The 12,803-nt window shown below is 31.2% G+C and overlaps 2 protein-coding genes and 3 non-coding genes across 5 annotated transcripts in view; 2 read left to right on the plus strand and 3 right to left on the minus strand.

The window, feature by feature from the left end:
* Positions 1–1,796, plus strand: part of LOC146529216 (RNA/RNP complex-1-interacting phosphatase) — a 38,111-nt gene extending 36,315 nt beyond the window's left edge. Inside the window, exons 7-8 of the mRNA XM_085202155.1 lie at positions 1,258–1,365; positions 1,438–1,796. Coding sequence (XP_085058281.1) covers positions 1,258–1,365; positions 1,438–1,670 — 341 coding nt within the window. The 3' untranslated portion in view covers positions 1,671–1,796. The remainder of the gene's footprint in view (positions 1–1,257; positions 1,366–1,437) is intronic.
* Positions 1,797–5,250: 3,454 nt separating this feature from the next.
* The window catches only part of ths (thisbe), a 143,105-nt gene continuing 135,552 nt past the window's right edge, over positions 5,251–12,803 (plus strand). The window contains exons 1-2 of the mRNA XM_085202161.1: positions 5,251–5,265; positions 10,573–10,657. The gene's annotated coding sequence lies outside the window, so the exon portion shown is untranslated. The remainder of the gene's footprint in view (positions 5,266–10,572; positions 10,658–12,803) is intronic.
* TRNAP-CGG (transfer RNA proline (anticodon CGG)) lies at positions 7,705–7,776 on the minus strand. The gene has a single exon. It is a non-coding gene; the product is annotated as a tRNA-Pro (tRNA).
* On the minus strand, positions 8,866–8,937 carry TRNAP-UGG (transfer RNA proline (anticodon UGG)). The gene has a single exon. It is a non-coding gene; the product is annotated as a tRNA-Pro (tRNA).
* TRNAP-UGG (transfer RNA proline (anticodon UGG)) lies at positions 10,270–10,341 on the minus strand. The gene has a single exon. It is a non-coding gene; the product is annotated as a tRNA-Pro (tRNA).

Raw genomic sequence — 12,803 nt, forward strand, 5'->3', positions numbered from 1 at the left:
TGGACATCCACTAAGAAGGGATTTTGAAAAATTTTAATCCTAAAGGGACGAAATAGGGGTTGAAAGTTTGTATGGAAAAAAATTAAATCGGCACCGATTCTTATAAAATTTGAAATTCAGACTATTAAAAGTATTTAATTGGACACATGTTTCATGGTATATTAGAATTCACCCCTAAATACGCAAGCGAAGCTGCGCGCGTCCGCTAGTTTTATATAAGAGTTAAATTTATTTATGTTTTTTCATTTTAATTTATTTCAGTAAAATCTTAAACAAAATTAATAATTCAGATTATTTAAGCGCAAAAAGAAACAATCTAAAAGGCGAATCGTGCTCGAGTTGCTTTGCAATTATAAACTGTTTGTTTGTGCAATTGAATGTGAATAATTAAGCTGTACGCTAAAGCATCTCTTGATGGATTGTTGTAAATGTTTTTTTTTGTTTTTACCGAGTTGTGTTGGCAAGTGTAATATCTCAAAGACGTTATTACGTTGTTGGGTCGATGTGAGAATTCTGTTTTTGTAATGAAGTTTTTGTTTTTGTTTTTTAAGTTTAGTCTCGTGTTAACAAGTTATTTGCAAGGATAATCCTTATACATTGCGTTATACTTTTCCAATAAGATTTAATGTCTAGATAGTCCACATATATTTCCCTTTAATTGATTATTAATACTCGAATCTGTATTTAATCGCATTTGAAATTTCATATATTTAAATCTTTGTCAAACTTGAATTTTAGTGGTGTACGAATGAGAATGTTTCGTACTACTTGAAAGGTCTTCCTGAGGAAGCGTCAAACCACGGCCATGGTTTCCGCTCACCCCGTCCACCCCCTTCCTTTATGGGGTGTATTGGGGCGGGAGGGGCAAAAGTCAACGACCCCCGTCTGTTGTTTGCGGTGCGATTTTGAAGACACAAACATGAGTCCGCCGTTTATTTTCCGAGGACCATTTTAGTTATTGATCGGGCATTGTCCTATAACTTAATTGACGGAAATACTATCCATTTCCTAAAGAGTTTTCGTGGTTATTTATTTAAAACTGTGTGTAACTAACTATTCACTGTTCTTTGAAACTTTGCTAAAGTCATCATGCAGTCATGCAGAAATCTTTATTTGTATATTATTAGATATAGCTACATGGATTTAAAATGTTAACCAATTCAATAATAGTATTGTAACAAGCTGAAAATTACATAATGTTAACAATGAAATATTATTATAATTTATATTCATATAATTAAAATTATTTTTTTCCAGGATCTGTAGTTGGAGTTCATTGCACGCATGGCTTAAACCGAACCGGCTACATGGTTTGTCGCTACATGCGAGATCGTCTCGGCGTACCGGCACAGGACGCAATAAAAAGTAAATATTGTACAGCTAACCTGAAACTTAACAAATCTCAAGAAATTATGCATTGTTTTGTTTATATTACAGGGTTTGAAGATGCCAGAGGCTATCACATAGAAAGAGATAATTACATTGCTGATCTTTTAGGAAAAGTGCCTCCGCCTCCTGACTTAAGTAGAAATACGCCTCTGAAGCCTATTACTGATAAAACTGACTTACAGTCCCCGTCTGACAGAGGAACAAATAAAAAAAATCTACATAAAGAAAAGTCTACTTCTAGTCGAGATTCTTACGACTATGACTATAAATATGATTATTAATAAATTTTACTAGCTAAATCAACTATTTACACTTGTACTTAATTTTTTTTTAAATGAAATTTTAAAGTAACAAGTACAATATGTGGTTTTTAATGCAATTAAATATATTTTTTAATAAATAATAAAGTTTAATTTTTATTTACACTTCTACCAATTTATAAAAAATGTAGGTATTTCGTTTCGCTTGAAGATATTGTCTAAAGAAAAGTTAAAATAAGATCAAGCCATTAATTTTAAATTTTAGAAAAATTGTTAAGATATAAAAAGTAAGTCATGAGAATAAGTCTAATTATGGTGAAATTGCTTGGATCACGTATAGTGACGTGAATTGCTGGCACGTGCTTGATATTATCGAGATGGCTTTGAGATTGGGCGAAGGTATGATGCGGGCCATACGTACAGAAGTTCTATGGTCATCATATCACACAGAGATGATGTAGAGCGGAAGATATTCAAATTGCATATCGGACCGTCGTGGTGCAGTGACACAAGCGTGTGACTGTAAATGCAGCTGTTGTGGGTTCGATTCCGAATCGATGAAGCAAATTATTTAATTATTTCATTTACTTGCTCTTGTAAAATAATAGTGCGGCGTTGAGTTCCGCCACACATAACATAATGTCTTAAGAATTTGGTAGAAAGTGAGGCACCTATTGTCTTAACATTATATGTATCGCTGTTTGTTATTCCTGTCAGTTTTAGTAGTTTACTTTATGATTGAACGTCAATTTATCTTTTTTTTTAGTTTTCCGTATAGTTAGACAGAGAGAATTTATTTTTAAGACACTACCCGTTAGACAGAGAGAATTTATTTTTAAGACACTACCAGTTTCAATTCTATGAAATATACTTTATTTTATGAAAATGTCGCAAATCAAACAGGTATTTAAACGATCAAAATGATTGAGGCTATCGTGGCGAAGCAGCATACCATATGCGTGCGTAAACCCGACGGTTGTGGGTTTGATTCCCATTCGTTGGATTGAAATATTAAATATTGTTATAATAAAACAAAACTCCCCACTCGTATTCGGCGGCTCACATAAAAAAAATCGCGACTTTCAATATTTATTATTTATTTTTATTTTAGCAATTACAACGATTTCGAAATATTCACAAATACGATATAATCTTTAGGGCTGCTTATTACAAAGCTTCTCTTAATGATGTGCGTAATAAAGGCAATTTTCTCTACCTGATCCGATGCCCTTAAGATTGCGCTTACGAAATGTCTCGTGAAAGAATCTGGGTAGTACTTTTAATTTTGTATAAACTGTTTTTATGATAAAAATATTTCTTTTTATTTTCATTGTAACATTATAAGGTGTTTTAATTAAATCTCTAGATTTACCATCGCCGATTTGGAAAGCAGTTCAACAGGAAAAATGTAGGGAGTCGTAGCATTATGGATTATTGTTTCTTTTTAATGTAGTTGCAATATTTTTACTTACAAGATTTAGCTTCACGGTGTATCCCCCACACAGTAGGGTAAGCAGAGGGAACCTAATGTTAAGACACTCCGTTTCCCACTTTCTGCCGAATTCTAGAGGATTCGCGTGTTAATTGGTAGAACTCATCTTACAAGATTACTCGCTTCAATTCAGCTAATAAGGTAAAACAATCAAATTTATAATTGTTGAGATAATTTCTAACTATAGAAAAAATTAACACTCTTACATGTGTATGTTTGTCTAAAAATTTGGAAGAAGAAATAAAACAATAAATATCTAACTATATTCTCTCTATATAGTCTTGTTTGTTTACATGAAAATAAATTTCACCATTTTACAAACATATCATTCAAAGTTAGGGAGATATGAATAGTCGGGACGATGTCCTACTTCGCGACCAAAGTGTGACTTATGTCGTAGTGTTAGTTGAGAACTCTAGTATAGTATAGTAAGTTAGGTCGTCTGATTTATTTGTTATCGATATGTGGCTTTCACGAGTCCCCGCCTTTACTTGTATTTATAGCTCTATTGTTCGACTGTTCACCTCAAATTAGGAATACTTCATAATTTACTATTAACAACCTTACAGAATAGATGTTATTATAGAAAACAACCTTGGATAAGTAGGACATTCTTTTAAAAAAATATGTTTGATTTAAGAGAAGGTCGATAATAGAACTACTTTTCTTATATAAAGATAGATAATAGTTGCATAAACAATAAATCTTTTTGAATGTTTTAATACTTGAAGTAAAATATTAAAAATAATATTTTACCTTACATTTTACCTTAAGTTGAAGTAAACAACCATACATACCTAACATTGGTAGCTTAACGTGCACTTAGAGTTGAAGAAGTAGGTATTTGTAATTACCTTCTCGCTTATAAATCACAGCGTTGAATTCCGACACAATCTAAAAAATAGAATAAGAAACAGACAATCCAATATCTAATGCCGTTACAATTTGAATTATAACAGAGACAATTTTAACGTTGTCCTTTAAATTAATCATAGATGTCCGTTATCTATAGACTGAAAGGACATAAATTAGTTTTACTTTGTTAGTTCCTAATAAAACGTAACAACTTAACTGGTGTTATCTGTATATTTATTTCAAATCTTAACTACCTGGCTTCCGTCAAAGCGTATTTTTTCATATCCTCGCTGTGAGTGACGTGGATGACCATTTAATTTATGTTTACCATTACTTGAGCTGTTTCGTTTTAATGCGTCCGTTTCTATCTGACATTTGGTGACGCTTCGGGCGCCATTTTGATTGTTATCGGTTTATCAGAAAACGATGTGTAGGTCAGTTATACGAATTTGGCTCCGAAACGGTGAAATTGGCGCTCATTTTAAATGACTCGATAAGGTTATATAAATGTAGGTACTGTCTGTTATTTTATTGTATCAAAATAAATATCTACTAGTATATTTAATTATCGTATAGTGAAATACCAAATTAAATAACATAATTGAGTAATTATTAAAAGAAAGTTTATGTAATAAAACATTACAAAGCATGTAATAACTCTTGTGATTGTAATAACTGATCGATAATTCAATTCGAGGGGTACCCGTGCGCCCGCGGGCAACTGGTCAAGCAGCCGCTTCTGAGGTGGTAAGATATCATAGACTAATAAATAATAAGGAACACACATCGTATTAATTACTAAACTGTATTGTAAATAGAACAGCTTCCCGCTTTTTCTAGCATAGCAGGATAGGGCAAAGGGAACCTACTCTTTAGACTGTTCATTCTTCGTCCAAATCGAGACTAGCCGCGCCTCGTCTACCAAAACGGGAAAACGAATATAATTTAAATATGGGAATCGAACTCATAACCAATTATAGTCAAACGCTCTCCTACTATGACAACTTCATATTTATTGTAAATAAATAAGCCAAATTGATTGTAGACTTAATTTTAAAGTAGTTTTACCTGCTATAGAGTTGTTAGCGTACTCGTGTAAAAGTGGATAGATTTAGGTGAAAAAGACAATAAATGCAGTGGAATTGTGTCAAACAGAAAAGAAGCCCTCATTGGAAGGTATCTAGTGTGTAGTGTTGTTATTGAGTGATACATGTCACTTATCGTAATTACGTAGAACCTCTATCCGAGTACGTTAAAAACATGTAGACGGTATGTATTTTTATCGTGTTAATTTAAAAACGTTAACCGATTCCGATTTCTAACAATGTTTATTGTTTATTTATTTCAAATATTTCATTTTAAGTTTGCTTAAAGCTTACCGATTTTTTTGTACTCTCTTCTTTATATTAATCTGTGCAGTGTATATAGATTAACAAATGGTATCGATTAAACCAATGAATAAAGTGATACTGTGGTTGAATTTCGTATTAAATGAAAGGCCAACGCCGCATTGAAAATGTACCCATAGCTTTATTTGTAGATTCATTACAGTTTTAATCATTTAAATTTATTTAAATTCTGTTATGTTAACTGTAGTAGGTATAAGAAAGTATAAGCAATTAAGTACCTAAATTTTGAGGTTATGTGTCTTCGAGTAATCCAAAATTAAAAAATTGGTTTGATTATTCTTACGTAACTTCTTTGTTCTAAAGCAATACTTAAAAAAATGAGATTTATTATTTGAATAAAAATTTAAAAGCAACAATTTTCCTTAAAGAAATATAATATTTCATATTTTTACTCAATTTCCAATAAACATATACTGAAATTATAATGGAAGGACTTAACAGAGTTAACACATAGTCATCCACTCTTAGCAATTACATTACATTTAATTTTTCTCTAGAAAAACCGTAAAATACAAACGTTTTCTCATCTGGTCACTCGTTAAAATTGCTTACCATAAATTTTATAACTCTATAGAATTATTATCGAACATTCGGTCATTTAAAGAAGTAGTTGTATTGTGTTTATTGTTTAACCAATTAATTAGACATTTTTATGAGTTTTATCTTTATTTCAATGGTTAGCGAGTTCGCTATGGCGATTTGTTAGCTATAAACAAATAACCGGTTGCAAAATACAACCTTTGAATTTGTTAAACTCGGATTCTGAATATTTACTAATAAGTATATACATATATTGTACATCTTAATAGAAACATGTGTGTAGCTAATGCTATTTACATAACATTTTTGAATCAATTTATATTATCGGAGGCCGTAGTGGCTCAGTAGCACAACTTTTGGCTGAAAACGCGATGGTCGTGGGTTTGATCCCTGCTCGGAACTATAAAAAATATTCCTGTATTGAATTGGTTACATTTATTTTATCAAAAATCTTAGTGGTAGGTAAATATATTTTTTCTTTTACTACAGCAATCTATTACTATTATAGATAAAAAACTAGAAAATAACTATAAGATAAATAAAAAAGAATATAGAGACCATCTTCAGCGTATGAAGCAGGGTCATAACGCGGATATTGCCTCATTGATATAAGCTTATCGATTTGTTCTATCTAGTTGCGGTAAATACAACAAAAACTGTAATTATACAGCTTGTTAGCGTTCAATAAAAAAGGTTTTATGGCTTAATCTCCTGTAGACAACTGGTTTCGCCGATTAAGCTTCGTACAAAGTATTTTTTGCACTTCCAAAATATCTAACAACTTAAGCAATTGAGGAAATTAATTGTTTTAGGCATCGTTGTTCATTGAATTTACAATCGTAATTTGGTTTTAAAACGTAAAAAAATATTTATTAGTTTATTTTTTTTTTATTGTTTTTGTGTATGTTTCTGCCTTGCTGGCTTTCTGTACTTGTCTATATGTTATACTTAGATTTTCGTTGACTGCATTTTTATCATGACAATATTTATTTATTAAATAAACAGTTATAAGTAAAGTTGGTAATTAAAGATTAGCTATGTTATGTGGGCTACGCCTCTCGGTACTAGGTCTTTTCAGCCTATCTTGTTGCCTGATAAAGCAATAATATCTATTTTACAAAATGTGAAAAGAAGCTACATGTTTTTAGAATATTTTTCATATTAAAATATTCCATCTATTTAGTTTCTGTGTTTCATACAAGTATACGATTCAATGTTCGATTCATCGATATTAAATGATAGATTTTGTCTGTAATTTATTATACAAAAATATACGTATGGTATTACAAAGCGTGGGCTCACACTGATATGCAAATTGCCATTTTCGAAATAATATTATATCTTAAGAATTTCCATAATGTGGTAAACGGTAATTTGAGGCGATGCATCGATAAGATTCTATGAGAAAAAAACATATTATATTGTCTATTGACTTGTTCTATTTTTCCCTCGATACGTGGAACTTTATCTGGATATGAAATAATATCGATAGGAGGGAGGACAGGATGTGATTAATAAAATTTTGACCGGTTGATCATAGAGTGCGTGTAAAAAATAACAGGCTTTTGTTGACTTTAATATTATCCTTGTTAATGTTTTATTTGCTTATTTTTTATTCTACATATCTATTTATTAGACCGCCGCTAAGATGCCTTTAAGGCAATGATAGAGAATTTTTAACTTAAAAAAAGGAATGTTGCTTACATTTAAGAGATAATAATAAGTTAAGTTAGCTAAAAAACATAGAAGTCAGTTTATAGGGCTCGTCCGGGATTTGAACCCGGGACCTCTCACACCCGAAGCGAGAATCATACCACTAGACCAACGAGCCGCGCAACCCTTCTACTGGGAAGCTGAACTAGGGGTTGAGATCTTTCATCTTGAAATTGAGATTTGAATATGTAAAGGAATGAAGAAGAAGAAGAGAAAAAGAAGTGTAAGAATACGAAAGTGATGCAAACACTTTTAATTTGGATAATTAAGGTAAAAATACTTACTATGCAAAAGATACAAAGATTTACGTTACTAAGTACTTCGACATTACTACTACTTAACTATAATAAAATAAGAATTTACTGTGTATTCAATATAAATAATAGGCAAGTAGCGATCGTTAAAGTTGTAAATAAAGGAAAAAATGTATTTAATTATTATAAATAATGTTATTCTAGTTTAGAAAAAGACTTACATATGCCTAACTGTATACAATGATAGCGAGTTAAGTCCTACACTACCTCGACCACGACTAACTCGAAAGAAACGTAAAATACCCGAAAAAACAAAACAACTCAATTCAAAAGTTATCGTTTTAATAAATTCGTGGCACAGTTCATTGTATATTATATGGTCGGGTCAAACCAAACATTTGTCTTTTCAGTCATTTATAAGAGATAAGTATAATCTATAAGTAATTAGACGGTAATATATTGAACTTTCATGGTTTTGGATCATTAACGCCTCGTTACTCTTTTTAACGGACCTGAGACAACATTTTATTTATTCCCCATTTATTATAATGCTGGTTTATTGAAATGGACACTAAAATATTATTTTTGAGTGTAGGGCCAGCAACTTTAAGTTGTGTAGACATTTTTATGAGTTTTCTACTCGTGAATCATTGTAAGAGATTAGATATACTTAAATATTACTTAGTTTTGTTATATACGTATAAACGTAGCTTTTTACTTTCATTTGAGTTGGCTTGGTACCTTAAACGTACTATTTGTTGTGATTTTATGAAATTTTATTATTTTCGAAATATTTCTCCTTCCTTTCTAACGGGCCAAGGTTCGCCTTAATGTAAGCATTAGTAAACGTAAGTTTCGTGATTTTAAAAGTATTTTATTATAATTTTGCTTTATAAAAAATTTGAGATTTCAAGTCTACAAAAAAATAATTGAAAATAAAAAAAAACAATTTTGGGCTCGTCCGGGATTTGAACCCGGGACCTCTCGCACCCAAAGCGAGAATCATACCCCTAGACCAACGAGCCATACATAAAGTTAATGAAATATATAGGCTGTGTCGTTTATATTTACTTTACTATATTTCAGTAACTACTTGTATATACTATATTAATAACTAGCGGCCCGCCCGCGGCTTCGCCCGCGTGAACTACGTTATTATTAATTTCTGTTTCCATGAGTACCTACGTCCTATAAGTGACGTCCATGCAAAATTTGAGATTCCTAGCACATGTAGTTTTTGAGATTTCGTGATGAGTGAGTGACCTTTCGATTTTATATATATAGATTTATATATAGTAGAAGTAATTTATGATATATATATATATATATATATTTTATAATTTGGACTATTTTATATCCTAATTATTTGGATTATATTCAAAGTTTACTTCTACCTACGTCAAGTTTTTTCGTTATTACTTTATTTTTATCAGTGTACCTAACTACTTTCCCCCTAAGATTGCCCAGTTTTTGAACTTTGATCACAGAATGTCTGAATTGTGTATATTTCAGACATTTCATGGCGTCGATTAATTATAATGTTGAAACAGTATAAATTTCCAGTTCATTTTATATTATTTTTACTAAGTATATATTGTATAAACGTACTCTGTATAATTAAACATAAGTATTCAATGCATTTATAAAAATCTATATGAATATAATATATAACTATATCTTTTAATATATAACTAAAGGTAATTAACTAATTATATTAGACAATTCGATGTATAATATGACGAAATCGTGCTCACAGCTGTACACACTACACGTACTATAAAATGTTTTTCTTGTACCAACTTAGAATTGTTCAAAGACGCATGACCAATTTTGTTTTACTTATCATTGTAAATCAATTATAATCAAATTTGCAATAATACGTTACATATAATTTGAAAAGAAAATCCAGCTTATGATGAAACCTAGGAAACAATTGAATTATATAAATTCATAATGTAGGGTGAATTAGATAAGGGTATCCGGACACTAGGGACAAATTATAAAGGACTAGCTATTGATAATTTAAAATAATTTACTAACATATTAAGGTAATATCTTCCATTTCTATACGATTAATTTTATTATCCATAATATAACACCCAATCCAAAGGTTCTTGGAAACGTGCAACGCGTTCATTGAAGTTTGTACTATTTATTTTACTCTACATATATGTATGTACTAGTACGTCAAGGAATTTACAACTATTGTGCAAATATTAAAGCAATCAAACAACATTTATCGAGTTAATCTATTATTATAAAAAACAAATGAATATAATAAAATATACGCCATAAATATACTGATATATGACTTTTGATAGATAGATAGATAGATTTGCAAACATTTAATAAAAAACGGGCTCGTCCGGGATTTGAACCCGGGACCTCTCGCACCCAAAGCGAGAATCATACCCCTAGACCAACGAGCCACATATGTAAAGCTTTAATAATGTACAATCTTTGCATAAAATTTACATTCGAATGCAACTAAAACGTGTTACTAATGGGTGCTATAATATTTTCTCTCTACACCTTATCGCTCAAATTATTAAATACGTCATCTAAGTCAGAATTTTTAAAAGGAGATTATAGAATTCTTGAAGGTTATAAATGTGAAATCTATAATCTTATAAGTTTATTATTATTTTTTCTTTTTATAGCCCTGCGACGATGACGGCGACCGCAAGTTTACGAGTTAAGTGCGAATTGGCGGCGGAACCTACAAACAGTCGTCGCGAGTGCATGGTAAGTGTGAAATGATTTTCCCATCGCCTATAACATATTTACATATATGTGTCTGTGAATAAATCTGCGTAATTTATCCGCCTTTTGAGTTTTCCCAGTATTATGATGTAATGCTTGTTGTAGAATAAACAACAGACGAATATCAACAATTTATTTAGTTCATAGAAGTCTAGGGAAAGAGATGAATATTAATATCGCCTAATTTATTAGTTTCTTTGCTGATATGAGCGTACTTTAGTGATTATATAACACTTTAAAAGTATAAATCAAACTTGGACATTATAAACAATACTAATCCCTAAACCTTAACTAGGATAAAGAGGAAGCAGTGTTCGCATCCAGGCCCACTAGGGCTCTATGGAATCTACTATGCAGCTCCTTGCTTTTCCACGTAGTCATGCGATCAGGCCAGTTCTCTTCGCCCAAGGAAAGAGGAGTAAGGCCTCTGTCCACTGTTACCACATCCTCGTGCATTTCCACGTCAATTTAGAGTAATATTCTCTTAGATTACATATTTCGTGGTTGTGGAGGTTCTTGACATTCAAAAAGCCTATATTATAGCCTAATTTTATAGTACTAGCGGGCGAAGCCACTAGCGGATCGCTAGTTTCACAAATAAAATAGCACTCTTTTAAGCTAAGTGCACAAATAGAGCCATCTCATTTCGTCAGTTGAGGGAAAATAGCAATTTTGGCACGAGATCGAACTGCAACACATGCATATGCCGGCGGAACCTCAAATTGCGACGACGACAATCATATTTCATACGTCTTTCAAGCTTTTCAGTAACTATTATTCGTGTTGTAGTGGAAGTAAATTACAGATTTTTTCTACTTTCTAGAAAAAATAAAGAGTATATCATGCTTGGCAAACATCTTTAGCCATCCATATACCTTTTAACCAATGATTCATTTCTTCTAGCTTAAAAAAATATTTATTTTAACATTAAAATATTCATATTAGGCCTTTCTTAAATAAACAAATAAAATGTCTTAATAAGATTTTTCTCTTTATCCAGTTATATGTAGGATAAACATGAAATAAAAAAATAATAATAGTAAAAGAATAATATAAGTTTTATCGAAAAGTAGACGTTTCATGAATGTTCAAAAATTTGTTCAATCCCTACAACAATTTCACGGTCTTTGTATTCCAGATGTAATTGCATTCGTCTCTCCCGTCTCCCGTCTCCCGTCTCCCGTATTCGCGGCTTTATTGCCCATATCAACTTCGGTGCGTGCGGATGTTATACAATTATTATTTGCCGCCATATTAACTGTCAACTTTATTTTTATTAATCATTGTTGTACTTCTAAATGGCTTCATTTATATGGATGTGGAGAAACTTTAAATACTAAAGTTTCTCTTTTATATACATAATTATAAGCTTAGCGCTAGTTTTGTAATAATGCTGATTATATTTTATTTATTTGAAATATATATTTTTGTTTTGATAACTTTTATAAGACTATCAAAATATGTAACAAAAACTTCAATTATTGGAACCTAGTATTTACTATTCTATTACGAATAAGCGTGTGACAGTTAACGCTACAATAGTGGGTTCGGCTCCCAATCAGGGTAATTAAATATTTAATATTGTCATTTCCTCGCTCTGATAATGAGGCAAAGCGTGGCAGAGTGTCTTAAGGATCCCTGCTGTATGCATAGTTCTCCGCGTGAAGCTAAAAAAACATACATATTTTTATTTCGATAACTTTGATAAGTAAAACGGTATTAATGGAAAACAAAGTATTTTTATACCAATGGTGTTTTGGGTAGAGAATAATTAACACATTAGGTATAACTTTAGTTTCGTTGTAACAGTGAAATATTATTGTAAGACATTCAAAGGCTTGCAAAATTGTATGCAAATTATATTACACGCCTTTTCTCGATAGAGACATTACGTATTTTTCAATATTGGACACACACAGTTTTGGGGGCCTAAAATTGCGCTTAGAATTAATATTTTTTTATAGAGACACTTTTTTTTCCTGAAAAAACTATTATGTCAAGCATAGATATTTTAGTGAGTAAATTATTTAGCCTATCCTAACACTTTCCACCCATTTTTCATATATTTCATATTTGTAAGTGTTGAAGTGTGGAACCTTAAGTTACATTTTATAAGTAGATATAATTC

This window comes from Heliconius melpomene, chromosome 18 (genome assembly GCF_056956725.1).
Source record: "Heliconius melpomene rosina isolate 202511_hmr_F chromosome 18, ASM5695672v1, whole genome shotgun sequence".
NCBI classification, from domain to species: domain Eukaryota; kingdom Metazoa; phylum Arthropoda; class Insecta; order Lepidoptera; family Nymphalidae; genus Heliconius; species Heliconius melpomene.